Raw genomic sequence first — 14,954 nt, 5'->3', positions numbered from 1 at the left:
TCGACACAATCAAGGAAATCTTGTGCAACTGAAACCTGTGTATCTTCTTGGTCATCTGAAAGCAGTTTTGGCACAAACTTGGTAGATACGCGTCTCATACCCAAATCGCTAGTGATAATGGACTGAACTGAACCGGAACTAATCTGCACATCCTCTGATAATTCACAGATATTTATTCGACGATTTCCCCTCAGAGCTGCACGCACATCTGCGATGTTTTTCTCTGGTTGCCAGTTTCCTAGAATGTTCGTCAACATCGGCCATCTTGGAAACGTCTGAAATACTTATACATATGCGTGCGGCTCATACACACTTCTCCATATACTTTCTGCAATTTTGTGTAGGCTTCTGAGCAGGTGTCACCATGATAACTTTCTCTGTCATGGTCAATGCGACTATAACACGCTACACACCTTCCAATCAAGCGGATGTAAGCTAGAAAGTTAAAATTACTGCACAGCAGAGTTCACGGTTAAATTTTGCCAAGCGATTTTACTCTGTGTGCATTAGCTTCGTTACTATGGCAAGAGTCCGGATACTTATTGATCACCTTATGAAGTGGTATCAACCAGTACAGTAGCGCGCCAAGAGATGGAAGCACATGGTAGCGTGTGCAGTGAGAGCTAGCAGTGGCCTTTATGAGGCAATATACTGAGTGACATTGCTGAGTTTACTTTGCGAGTTGTGCATCTTCTAGTTTGTGATCCCGTGTATGCTGTAGTTTGCGATTTTGTCATGGACAAGTAGATGGATCCAACGTGAAATTTTGCGTTAAACTTGGGACGCCTGCTACACAGACATCGAACATGCTTACGACCATGAAGCAATGGATCGTACGCAATGTTTCGAGTGGAACGAGCGATTCAAAAGCAGACCAACGTTCCTCGAAGATGATAAACCAAATGGAAGACCTACCACGACAGATACCCCGGAAAATATAGTATTGTGCGTCGAGAATTTGTGCTGCAGGGCCTGAGAATCGATCGGGAATTTTAATCCGATGTTTTGGAGCGTTAGGGAAGGTCATTCAGGAAAGCCATCGGGTCTGTGGAGCCCAAAGAATTGGATTCTTCGAGAAGAAAATGCAACCTGTAACTGGCATTTCTTCCCCGTCGCCGTTTTACCACACTTGTCGAGATCCAGAGCGAATCACAGAAGGTCCCCGACTCACTTACGGGAAACGACTTCCAGACAGGATTCCAAAAATGGTATGAACGCTGGAAACTGTGTATTGCTGTGCAAGATGACTATTTCCAAGGAAATAATGTTAAATCTTAGTTATATAGTTAAATAAGTATTTTTTTTATTAAACATAACACCCATGTGGTGGTGTTAAACTGAACGAGTGGTTAGGCGTAAACCTAAAACAGGTTCAGGATGTTCCGATGGGCTTCCATACTGTTTACATCAACTAAATCATAAAACTGTAGATGATCGATTATTAAAAACACTCACAAAGCATTTCACGTTGATGGATTAAAAACAGGACTAAAAAAATTGCCAAACGAGCATCTTAGCCACACCGCCAAGCCCGCTTCCCTTATATTGAGTTATAAAGAAATAAACAAACGAAACCCCACCACATATATAAGCTAAATAGAGGACTTGGCCTCCTGGCTACCGTTTGCGATCGAGCTTCTAACTTTCCTTCATATCTAGTGGGAGTTGTTGGTATCCACTTATACACGCTCGTGACACCACTTTAATGTTGTTCTACTCGTGTTACCCCAAAGCACATGAACATGTACACTTACTCAACTTCCATATATCTGTCCGACCAATGACACAGTTCGTCTCGAGTTGAGTCCAGGATATGACGTTGAAGACTCAAAACGAAAGAGAAATATCAATATCTGTTGTTTTTGTTCACTTCCTTATTACAGCTGCAAAAAAAACATCACAAAACTGGAATAAAATTTTGTTGGTACATTTATGATTTGACATCAAATCATATGTTATATGCAACATCACAATCTTATTCCAGTCCTGGCCACAACAGTTTGACGGACGGAAGCGTGAATCTTTGAGTAACTGTTTTGCGATGATTTTGTAGCTTTAATAAAAAGTACTTTACTCTACCTTCGGTATTCGTGTATTGTTCTTTTTCACCTTGTTTTGTGTTTGTGCTTACTCGTCTGTGTGTGTGTGTCTTTTAAATTTTTTACGAGACACCTTTTGAATATGCACATAAAGCTCCTATTCCATTATGCCGGCCACAGCCGAACGATACTGACTGGTGAACCAGTCTCTTGAGGTAACATCGAGCTGTACAGATATAACGCAAGATAAATATAATAGTAATGACAACACTAACCTTTGGATGGAATTTATAAACATTTAATGCTTCATTACGCGCATTTCTACCATTCATATGTCTCTTAAGATCACCGACCGTATTCCGGGGATTATTACATTGTAGCCCGTAGTACCCGTGGGCATCGCGTTGATCATCTTCGTGGATTAAATCTCTTGAGTCGATATAACATTCATGGATGTACAACAGAGGGACGCTCATCCTATTTGACTCACTCTAGTTTCATACTCGTCGAAAGGTTTAAGCGCCCCTCTGTTGTACATCCATTCATGTTCTATCGCCCGAGGAAATGAATCCATGAAGATGATCAAACTGATGACCACGGAGGATACTACGGTCTATACTGTAATCATACCCGGAATACGGACTCCGATCTCAAGGGAGTGAACTGTAGAAAGCGCGTAGCGATGCATTAAATGTTTGTAAATTCCATCAAAGTTATATATATATACATGCATATATGTACGTTCTTACATACATACATACATACATAGACACACACACACACACACACATATATATATATATATATATATATATATATATATATATATATATATATATATATATATATACATATATATATATACATATATATATATATATATATATATATATATATATATATATATATATATATATATATATATATATATATATATATGCCTGTATGGGTACGCGACGTCATAAAATGTAAATATCAGGAAATACGAAGACATGGAATACGAACTTTTATGCGAACAATGAAAGATGCAAATGGAAAACAAGACAAATAACATAAAGAACGACCCTTCATCAGCTGTCAGCAGTTTTATCTACTCCATATTTCGAGCAATTACGTCAAGATGTATCTTCGAGAAACAGTTGCTCCCGCAAAGCAAAGTAAAATTGGGGATTTGCGGAAGATCAAAGCCGGTAACAAAATCCGGACTGTGAAAACAAACAGTAATGCCTGCTAAGCCATAACGAAGGGATGTGGTGAACGCTAGAGGAACAAGTTTTGACAGGAGAAAAGTTAGGTGAGGAGACAGACAAGAATGCGTGTGATCTGTGTGGTAGATCAAAAGGAAAGAAAGTTAGGTAAAGAAAAATAGCCTATGGTCATGTGTGAGCATTGAGAGAATAAAGGAGGAGGAAGGTTAGGAGAGAGAGAAGGACAGATAGAGAATGATACAGAGAGTAGCATCAAAATTATTAAGATAAACTTACTTGGAAATTGTTGCGTGGCTTTCAATCATATATATATATATATATATATATATATATATATATATATATACATACACACATACATCATATATATATATATATATATATATATATATATATATATATATATATATATATATATATATATATATATCAAATGGATGTGTTATAAAACTATTCCGCACATACAATAACAGCCATACCAACAATCCAACATACTGCCATCATCAGCTGCCCCACGGATATCATTATGGTTTTGACACCAGGGCAGTACCATTCAATCCAGCGGTGTCAACAGCACTAAAATAAGTGTTGTTTAGGAACAAACATACCCTAGATGTCACCACATTCATTCAATCTAAATTCTAGGAAGGATTAAACACTAACATTATTAATTAAACTACAACAAAGAAACACATTTATCCTATGTACAAAAACAGTATCGGTAAATAAATTCAATAAGTAAACCTATAACGAACTCCTAAAATATCTAATTAAATAGCGACCTAAGCTTTGAAGTCCATACAGATGATACTCCCACCAGTGTTCCACGCACTGGGGTCGATGTAATCGACTTAATCCCTTTGTCTGTCCTTGTTTGTCCCCTCTGTGTTTAGCCCCTTGTGGGTAGTAAAGAAATAAATATAAAAGTGCAATTCTCTTCGCTCCAAAACAAAACAAAACAAACTCGATTATACGTGTGTGTGTGTCTGTCTGTATATCTGCACACGCACATACATATATGTGTATTTATGTATTATATAAATGAATGTATTTTGTGTTGATGAGAAGAAAAAGGTGCAGCTGTATTGTAAGAAGTTTTCTTCCCAACCATATGATTCCAGGCTCAGTCCCACCGCGTGGCACATTGAGCAGGTGTCTTCAGGGATAGCCTCGGGCCAATCAATACCTTGTGAGTAGTCGTGGTCGGAAATTGATAGAATTCTTATTGCGTCTGTATTTCTTACAGACCACCGCTGGACAACCGGTGTTGTTATGTTTACGTCCCCTAACTTAGCCATTCGGTAAATGAGGCCAATAGGATGAGCACCAGGCTTACAAAAAAAGTGCTTGTGCTGATTCTTTCTACTGAAGTTTTTCAATGCGTTGCCCTTGCATGGATCCAATTTAATGACTGAAATAAGTAAGATACAATTTAAGAAGATATAGCGCCTTGTTAGCTTCGTCAAATCTGTTTGTGGAGAGAGCTGATCTGAAACAGTATCGTTTCTATATAAGATCGAACATGTGGGGCTTTCATAGTTCAGGGGGACGTAATCCTGATATGTGTAACGGTAAACTTTTTCCCCATCAACAGACATAAATCTATTTGCTATTTTTCGCGGGGGGCGGAGGGACCAAGCCCCTTTGTGTGCTGATGTATTAACACGTTCATAAACAGTTAAGGTGTTCAAAAACACCTCTACGCATATTAGGATACGTTGTATCCAAGCGTTTCTAGAAATATCCCGGTTTGTGTTTTCGCTGAAAAGTTTTCACTAGATTTTTATTTTCACTAACAAACATTTTGGTTTATGGCATTCATATGGCTGAGATGAACATAAATATCATTTTTTTTTATATTCTACAAGATTTCTAAGGTATCACACTTGATGTCTACTTAAAAATTAAAAAAATCTATTTTTATTTATATTAAAGCCCAATGTGATATCACCAAAGGAGATTGCGTCGCAGATTATAAGAGGAAATATTGTAACAGTACTTGCTTCAGAAAACCTGGTAAGTTTAGTAGTATTAGTGTTATTTTATATCATTTAATAGAATAACATGATACAGATCTTACTCTCATATTTTGCATGTTCCATCACCCTGTAATAGTTTTAGATTCCTTCATTAGAGTGCGGTTTCTTATTGCATTGTGAGTGTTATTATATGCAATTATCTGTGCATGAACTTGTACACACATGCTTGAAATACTGATTCCGTTCTGTAAATTACCATCACAGTAAAGAAGACAAAGAGGACCACGATGCGTATTCTATAAGAAGACAGAGAATGACTAAGAGCAAGAGAAAATATGTATCAATTGATAACTATGAATCAATTTTAGGCAGAAAGCATTAGAAAAGTTTTCTCATGGCTACATATTTTAATATATATATATATATATATATATATATATATATGAAACTAATAATATTAATTTTAAATATCAGAAAAAATTCATTTCTAAATTTTTCAAAATAGATACCTTTCGTTAAAATAAAATTAAAATGTAGCTGATGTTAACATTGTTAACATGTTTTTGTTTACAGTGTTCATATGATAAATTTTATATTATCATACCAAATACTTTTCGGATTTATTTTGCTTCGAAAAGTGATGGGAATATCACCCGTATTATTACACGCGGAGTAATTTATTTATAATGAAGCTATGTCCTATAATTTGCTACTTTTCTTTACACTAAGTGAGAAGATACATTGCGGAACTGTTATTTTAACGAGTTATATCTGTTAATAACCCGAAGAGACACATCTGCACGGTCGGATGCGCCTGACCCAGTTGAGAAGTATTCCACCCGTGACAGATCGATGCTAGATGTGTCGAAACAATTGTATTGTATTTTCGAGTTCATAAAAGTTTACAGTGGACCTCTCTTTTGAAGGTTGTGAAACATTTATATTCCACACAAAAGTTGACAAAGCTCTTAATGTGGAATAACCAGTTTTTAACAAAGCTTAAGAAAAAATATACGTGTGTGTGTATTCTCCTCTACGAATGTTAAATCTTCAATTTATCCCAGTACTACTAGGCACATCTCACCGTTTTTCCTAGGAGTAAATAAAGCAAATGGAAAGAACCTCTTAAATTTTTAAGAATTTCAATAATTCAGAATTATTAGAAAAAAATGACAAACCTAATATTCTGCATTGATGAGTGGCACCTCCCCTCTCGTTAGTTGACCAGATAAACTCATATAGTAATTCTCTGAGAGAAAAATATATGGGATGGGTTGAGTAGAAACGGGATAGACATAGGTGTAAAGCCTTCAATCGTAGATCAACTCAGTCAATGCTGAGTGACGGCTAAACAACAACACACGCATTAAGCATGTGTCATTAAATGTGAGGAAAATATATACACGAAATATATTTTAAAACCCTCAGAATCTGTAGTTCATAAACACTAATTATCAATTTTCTTTCACTTCTTAAATCAAAAATGTGCGATAAATAGTAAATTAATGTTTAGGGCAGACAGAGGAGCGTCGCAGAAGTAAACCGTTTGTGAACCGATTCTAATAGTTAGATTAATTTATTCCTTATCACTGAGATTGCTAATGCTCTTTAAATTATATGAATCACAACGCTATATTCATCTATAGCATTTTATATAACATAGATATAGTTTAATATGAAGGAAATCAATATTATTTATTAAGACAATAATTGAAAGAGATTTTGTAATATTGTTGATGTATTATTTGTTTTCAGGCAGTTGTAAAGGTCATGATGGAGTTGACTTGTTTGGTAAAAACCAGAAATACCAATGTCACTGTAAACACCTTAGTGACTGTCAGTTCCAAATCCGTAGTAAATGTAAAAATGGATGCTTACCTGGATATAAAAAGCCATATTGTCAAAAACGTAAGTTACAAAGTAGCAGGGTTGCTGAACATTACATTCTTATATATTCTGTTTAAATTACAATTTCATTAAAAGTTGGTTGTCTGAAGATACTGCTAAAAAGTACTATTGTTTAAAGCGTAATTTTCATTCCCGACATTGTAATTCTGTTTGACTAACGTGCAGAGATATGAAGGTATTAATTCATATGAAAAACAAATAGTTTGCACTACAGATTCCTTTAATATAAGAAAGTTTGAGATATGCAGAACAATAATAATCCTGTTTCCGTAAAACAACAGTTTAAATCCTATAAACGAAAATATGTTACACTATTATTGTATACTGACAAATAACATTTATCACATTCTTGAAGTACACACACATGCACACGACATCACATACACCCATATATACATGACACACACAAACACACATATACGCAATTTCCACCTCTATTTCCCGCTAGACTCCGATTCCGAAAACCCCATACACCATGAAACTTCCCCATTTCTCATCTAAGGTCGCATTATACTGTTGCTTTTCACACCCTTTATTATATTCTATTTCTTATCTTCTCCTCCACCTCTTCACTCACCCTCACCTAATCCCTTCACTACCTCCCACAAAACTGAGATTCATGATTTTTTATTACCCACAAGGGGCCAACAAAGAAGGGACAATACAGATCGGGGAACTTAAAAATAACAAAAGTGGGTTAAAATAAGACGAAGAAAAATTTTTAAATAATGAGTTATGAAAAGATTTTACAATGAGGTGCAATGTCCACTCGATCACCGAAATCGAGTGGTCCCAAAACAGAGATTCAGCCTTAACGATACTTGCACGTGTTCCACATTCACCGGATTCCTCTCTGTCCCCATCACTAACCATTTCCCATTCTCTTTTCACAGAATTGCTAACTTATCACTGCTTGCCTACACTTTCTGATTTTCTTTCTCTGTTCTCACTTATATTTCCTTTGTCCCTTGAGGGTAACCCCTAACACCTCATCACCGTGATGTATTTCTTACCTTTCATAAAGGGTAGTGCTATATCTCCTCTACATCAAGACACTTGTTCCTGTACGTTATTATACTTTAACCCCTGTACACCTGACAGAAACCTCATCCCTCAATACTGTGTCCCCACTCAATCTAGGGAGTATTCTCTTGGAAATTTGCTCCTGACATAACTAGCGCTAGTATCACCGAGAAAGAAAGTCCCAGCACACTGCAAACTGCTTGGCGTTGAGCAGAGCAACCAATCGTAGAAATCATACCAAAGCAGGTACTGGAGCTCGATGCATTTTGCTGTCTTGTCACATTCTGTCAAAACGTTAAACCAGGTGAGCAAAGAAGTTGGACGTTAAACGATGATGACAATGATGCTGTTACACACACACACACACACACATGCATACGTTCGTACACACATGCATATATTCACACACACAAACACACACACACACACACACAAACATACACACACATATATACATACATACACACACACACATACATATATATAAATATATATTTATATATATATATATATATATATATATATATATAAATCCTTAAATCCTTTAAAATGTTTTAGCCCGAAGGCCGCGGCCATGCTGGGGCACCGCCGCTGAATGAGCTACATTAATATGTGAATCCACCTCTGATACGTGGCACTTGATCAACAAGGGAGTTCGATGCTGCTGCCCGCATCTGCGTCTCCTGCCGTGAGGTAGGTTCATCTGGGACTCCCGACAAGAAGAGATCCAGTTTATTTTTAAAGAAACCCACATCCACACCATGTAAGTCTCTCAGGCATTTAGGGAGGATGTTAAAGAGCTGTGGTCCTCTGAAACCCAAGCTTTTGCTTTATCTGGTCCTGTATTTTGATGGTGATGTTGGAATCTTTGGCACCATGCAGTGGCACCCCGTTCTGCGGTTGGAGTAACTTTGAATGCCAAAGTTTGGGACAAGACCCTCCAGGATTTTCCAGATGTATATCACCGCATACCTCTCCCGCCTCCGATCTAGGGAGAAGAGGTTTAATACTTTCAGTCTTTCCCAGTAGCTGATATTTTGCATTGAGACGATCTTCTTTGTGTAGCTTCCCTGAATTGCTTCGAGTTCTGCTGTTAGTTTTATATTGTGTGGTGACCATAGTTGGGAGCAGTAGTCCAAGCGGCTGAGGACGAATGTTTTCCAGAGGACCATCAGTGTCTCCTTCTCTCTTGTTCTGAAAGTTCGGAGAATCCATCCAGCTAGCCGTCTGCATTGTATCACCAGATTAGTAATATGCACTTGGAAAGATGCATCATTGCTCATGTCAATGCCTAGGTCACGCACTGATTTTGACTCAGGGATTGCAATTCTTCCTGGGCCAGTGTATCCAGTCTGCACGTCGTTTACCTTTGTGTGCCGGTAGCGGAGGGCCTGGAACTTACCTGCATTAAACTGCATGTTGTTGTCCTCAGCCCACCTGTATATTTTATCCAACTCCTGTTGCAGATGCGCAATATTTTCAGGGTTTTGTGTATTGTGTGGGAGACTTTTGTGTCATCTGCATAGCTAGCAAGGGTGGCCATCGTAGCAACTGAAGGCATGTCTGAAAGGGCCACTATGAACAGCAGTGTCCCCAAGACAGTGCCCTGTGGAACACCGCTTGTTATTTGTGTTTCCTTGGAGGTGGCTCCATTGCTCACAACTGCCTGTCTTCTGTCTTTTAGGAAGTTGTGCAGCCACTCTCCAAGTTTTCCGCCTATGCCGAGACCACGCAGTTTGTGACAGATCATACCATGGTCGACTTTATCAAAGGCTTTTGCAAAGTCGAGATATATTACATCCACATTTGTGCCATTTAGTAGCTGTTTTAACACCCAGTCATAGAGTTGCAGGAGCTGTGTTAGGCAGCTTCTACCTGGTCGAAATCCATGCTGGGTGTCAGACAGCAAGTCATTTTCTTCAAGGAACATGATTAGTTTCTTGCGGACTATTCGTTCCATGACTTTGCTGATGTGTGAGGTCAGAGAGATAGGCCTATAATTTTTAGCATCTGCTCTGCTACCTCCCTTATGGATAGGGCATATTACCCCCTCTTTCAATTTGACTGGGAGCTTACCACTTGCAAGAAAGCTCTGAAAAAGAAGCTGTAGCGGTTTTGCAAGGGCTCGTTTGCACGATTTGAAAAGGATCGCTGGAAATCCATCAGGTCCAGCAGCTGAGTTTGTGTCAATCTCATCTATGGCTAGTGTGATATCATCATCTTCAATGTTGATGTACTCAGGCGGTTCGCAATCCTTGTCCGTTGTCTCATAAGAATCATCCTTTCTCTAGAGATTCTGTTTTTGTTTTTGTGTGTGCTGGCCCTGTACACTGGTACATATTTGTCACATATGGCTAGTATTATGGACATGAAGTGTTTGTGTTTCATGTTAATGTCCGGTGTGGAGAGACATTTAGGCCAATCCTGTTTGAGGATCTCTTTCTCAATCAACTTCCAGTTTGCTTTATGAAAGTTTAAGTTGGAGAGATGGTGGATGCTTCGTATAGGTTGTATGTCTACGGGGGCTTTTGGTCCATACATAGACAGCTCTATTATGTTGTGATCTGAGATCATTGTCGGCATCACCTTAAACATTATGGATAATATCCATATTGTTTGTGAAGCAGAGATCCAGTATATTATCTCCCCTTGTTGGTTGCAGAACTATTTGCTCCAAGAAAGAGGCATTTGTGAGATGGAGCAGGGACTTTGCCTGTGCCTGCTGATGGTGTGTCATCCCTGAGAGCATCTGCCCCCCCCAGGCCATTCCACAGTGGGGGAAGTTAAAGTCACCCATGAAGAATACACTGTTGTTTTGTTCAAGGTTGGTGAGGACTTCTATTTTTGTTAGGCAGTCTTCAAACATGCCCGGGTGATTTGGGGCATCTGGTGGGCGATATGTAGTGCATATGACGATATTCAGTTGTCTTATGTATACAATTTGAGTGTCACACACTGAGTTTGAATATGACAACAGGACCTGGGGTGTGAGGTCATCTCGGATGTACATTGCAACTCCACCATGGCTCCTCCCTTTTCTATCTGAGTGTATGACTGCATATTGCGGTATGTGTATTTCTGCATCCCCTATATCGTGTCCAAGATGCGTTTCTGTGAGTGCTATGCATATAGCTTGATTGCAAGTCACAAGGTCTCTCAGGAATGAGATTTTCCTTTTACAGTTGCCGCGCAGCAGCCCTCCTACGTACAGTAGAAATATTTTTGTGGTGTGTGTGTTGGTGTTGGTGTCTGTGGTGGCCATCCTGCATCTGTTGGTGGTGGCCTTATGTGGTGGTAGTTCCAGTTTTGTGCTTGTAGCCAGGTCAGCTGCTGAACAATTTTTTGTGCCACGCACAAAAAAGATTGCTGTTCAGCTGCTGCCCTTCTCACATCTGGGTGAAGCTGGCCATTTGTTGGGTTACCGCGCACCACATCCACATATCGTTTTTCAGTGGTCCGTGCGCTATTTTTCCTTCTTTTATATTTTGCTTTTTCTTTATCTTTTTGTTCTCCCCCAGGGAGGGGTTTTTGTCTTGTGTCCGAGCGGTTTTGGTAGGGCTTCTGATGTGCAAAGCGACAGTTCGCACCTTCGACGCCGTACCAGCAGTCCCCCTTCAGGTAGAATTTGCAGATGTTCTTGCTGGGGTTCTTTTGTTTTTTCTGAACAGGGTTTGTTTTAGCTTTAATTTTCTTGTCTTTTGCCTCCTGTTTCCCATCAATTTTAGGGTGTTTTTCTTTTTTTGCGGCCATCTTTGGTCTTCAGTTGTGTTGGGAGCTGGACATGTGTCATTGTTTGCCTTTGTTCTAGGTTCCTCGGTTTTGTCTTTTGTTGGGTCCTGGATGTTTTCTTCATCCTTTTGGCCTTCACTTTATCTTGGAATTATCTAAATGAATTAATTTACACCCTTATCAACTCTCCATTTTCCCAGCTTTAATTAGATAATACTTACAACAATCCTATACATATTGGGGAGACTTTCCTTGAATGTGTTGGCGATTAAACCAGTGATATATATATATATATATATATATATATATATATATATATATATATATATATATATACATCATACATACATACATACATACATATATATATATATATATATATATATGTGTGTGTGTGTGTGTGTGTGTGTGTAGTCAATTCGAGGATATATTATCTTCTCAAGGGATTAATATATCCAAAATTTCACTGGTTTAATCGCCAACACATTCAAGGAAAGTCTCCCCAATATGTATAGGATTGTTGTAAGTATTATCTAATTAAAGCTGGGAAAATGGAGAGTTGATAAGGGTGTAAATTAATTCATTTAGATAATTCCAAGATAAAATCTGAATACAAATAAAATTTTAGAAAAGCTTGCGTGTACGTTTCGATTCCAGCCTATAAATAATTGCATAATTTCAAGAATTCAAATGATGAGAATTAATTATCATTTTGAATAATATCGGGTAGAATCTCTTCAGGGTTGTGGTTTTTTCTTTATAAAATGATGGTTACATGCTTATGGAAGGGATTAGACTAATATACTAGGGACATATATATCTTATATAGAGGATGTATGTATAGCTTAGAATATCATACAAATAAAGAAATGATATAAAAATAGGAATAAAAATTATCATGGGAACATAATGTCTCCAGAAGAAACTTTTGTCCTATTACAGATACTTTGTCAAGCGGTGAGGAAGTCATCGTTATAATGATCCAACCAGGATTTAATAACCTGTATTCGTATTTCGCGAGAGACGTTTGAATAAAGACTCAGAACATTGAAAGATTCTATCAGTGATTTTCATCGACTGTTTTCGGAAGATGCTTTAGTATCTGCTTTGAAACTTCTGGTATGCTTGAGGAATAACTCAAGAAGGATTTCTATAAAGTTATTCCCATGCTGGACCAGCTATTATTGTCTTAATTTCAAATCATTTGGTAAGGAGACATTGATGTATATGTCAGTAGATCCTTAGCATGCTTTAGTTATTATTTTCAGTGTCGTGGACTTTGGTATGCTATATAAGCGTCTAGGTATTCATCTAAAATTGGTAATATAGTCATATTCTTTTTCTGTAAGACCTTCTCAGTATAAAGTTATTAATCTTACAAAGTCTTAGATTTTGTTGACTAGAGTTTTGGACCGTTTCATAGCATGTAACATCATGTAATATGGATAATACAGTAGGGAATTTATATAGAGTGTAGCTCTATATAGAGTGTACACTCTATATAAATTCCCTACTGGGAATGACCAACTTTAAGAGAATTTTACATTGCTTATAAACTCTATACCTGGATGGACTCATATTAAACTCTGTTCGACTTTTGGATTTTACTCAAAGGATATTGGAATATTACACATATATACCATTATGCCTATAAAACGGATTTACGAACTCAGTAACCATACATATCTTACATCTATTTTCTTTCCTCCACCTCACTCTCTATTTGTATCACATCGAAACTAACTATGTCTTAATTTTTCCTCTCGGACCGTCTCCGATGAAGGGATATTATTAATTAATATCCTAGAAACAGCTGTAAGACCTTCTATCTATAAATGCTCTAATATCTATACAGCCTTGGCTTTTTATCTCATTATGCAAAAAAATTCATATATACACACGCTGACAAACCCTTTATTCGCAATATTACCGAATCTGGAACTTAACTATGGTCTGTCTCTATCACTTACTCAGCATTACCTGACAGATTTGGGTCTCAATGACACCATTATCTATTATAGCATCAACTTCTCGCTATATCTATATCTATATCTATATCTATATCTATATATATATATATATATATATATATATATATATATATATACCAATACATACGCACATCTATATATATAAAAGTGAGGTTGTGTGGTGTCTGTCTCCTACGATTTAGATTCCTAACTACTCCCACATTTTGCGGTGCAGTTTAACCAAAAGCGGGTATCTTATAGTCATGATTCATATCGAACCCTTCTGGGTATTAGCGCGCGTCTACGATGAGTCTACGATTTAAAAAAAAAATTACCATCATTTTTCCCATTTTTAATGCATTTTTGGCATATATATAAGGGAAGTAACTCTCTAAAAATGCTTATATAGTTATTTCCCTTAGACAGTCTTAAATGACTTAAATGTTTTCATACTGTTGTGTTTATTAAATGAGTGTGAATTTGAAGCGTTCCCTGAAAAAAATCAACATATTTTGATGGATAAAAATAAATTAGAAGATTGAATTAATCTTTTCATCGAAAACGTTGAAAGGCTCAATCGTTCGTAAGTTATTATTTTTTAACTTGTTCTTGACTCAACCGAATAAAAAACCAAGTATTTTTTATAAATGAATCAGCCGCTTAGGAAATGCCCTGCTTCATTCAAATCAAATCAAAAATTTAGAAATTTTGTTATAATGATTTGACTGAAAATTACAAGAATTGGTGTCTTCTGACTGACTTTAAGATTTTATTGTTCAAATTCCTACAATGGAAGGAAATTGAGGACGAACTTCTTCCTGGTCAGACAGTCACACGCCGTTATGATCTCTCAGCGAGGGTATTTCATCTTAAGTTACTTAAGCTCATGGATCTTATCAAATTAGGTGAGGTCTATGGTCCCGTTATAGCTGACGTGTATACAATTGAATGGCAAAAAAGAGGGCTTCCTCATGCTCATATTCTCATCTGGTTGGCAACGAAGGTCAATTCAAACGATATTGACAGCATAATCTCGGCGGAGTTCCCTGATCCTTCTATCGATAAGGACTTGTACATGAAAGTTAAGGCTCATATGGT

General features: G+C 37.3%; 2 protein-coding genes across 2 annotated transcripts in view; both read left to right on the top strand.

Annotated features, from left to right (window-relative positions):
* LOC115219454 (multiple epidermal growth factor-like domains protein 6) overlaps positions 1–14,954 on the top strand; it is a 374,545-nt gene that overhangs the window by 245,540 nt on the left and 114,051 nt on the right. The window lies entirely within an intron of this gene.
* LOC115218886 (protein draper) overlaps positions 1–14,954 on the top strand; it is a 77,431-nt gene that overhangs the window by 5,899 nt on the left and 56,578 nt on the right. Inside the window, exons 2-3 of the mRNA XM_029788880.2 lie at positions 5,183–5,263; positions 6,982–7,134. Coding sequence (XP_029644740.2) covers positions 5,183–5,263; positions 6,982–7,134 — 234 coding nt within the window. The remainder of the gene's footprint in view (positions 1–5,182; positions 5,264–6,981; positions 7,135–14,954) is intronic.

The sequence above is a fragment of the Octopus sinensis genome, linkage group LG14 (assembly GCF_006345805.1).
Source record: "Octopus sinensis linkage group LG14, ASM634580v1, whole genome shotgun sequence".
Classification (NCBI taxonomy): domain Eukaryota; kingdom Metazoa; phylum Mollusca; class Cephalopoda; order Octopoda; family Octopodidae; genus Octopus; species Octopus sinensis.
This window is presented reverse-complemented; position numbering and strand designations above follow the sequence as displayed.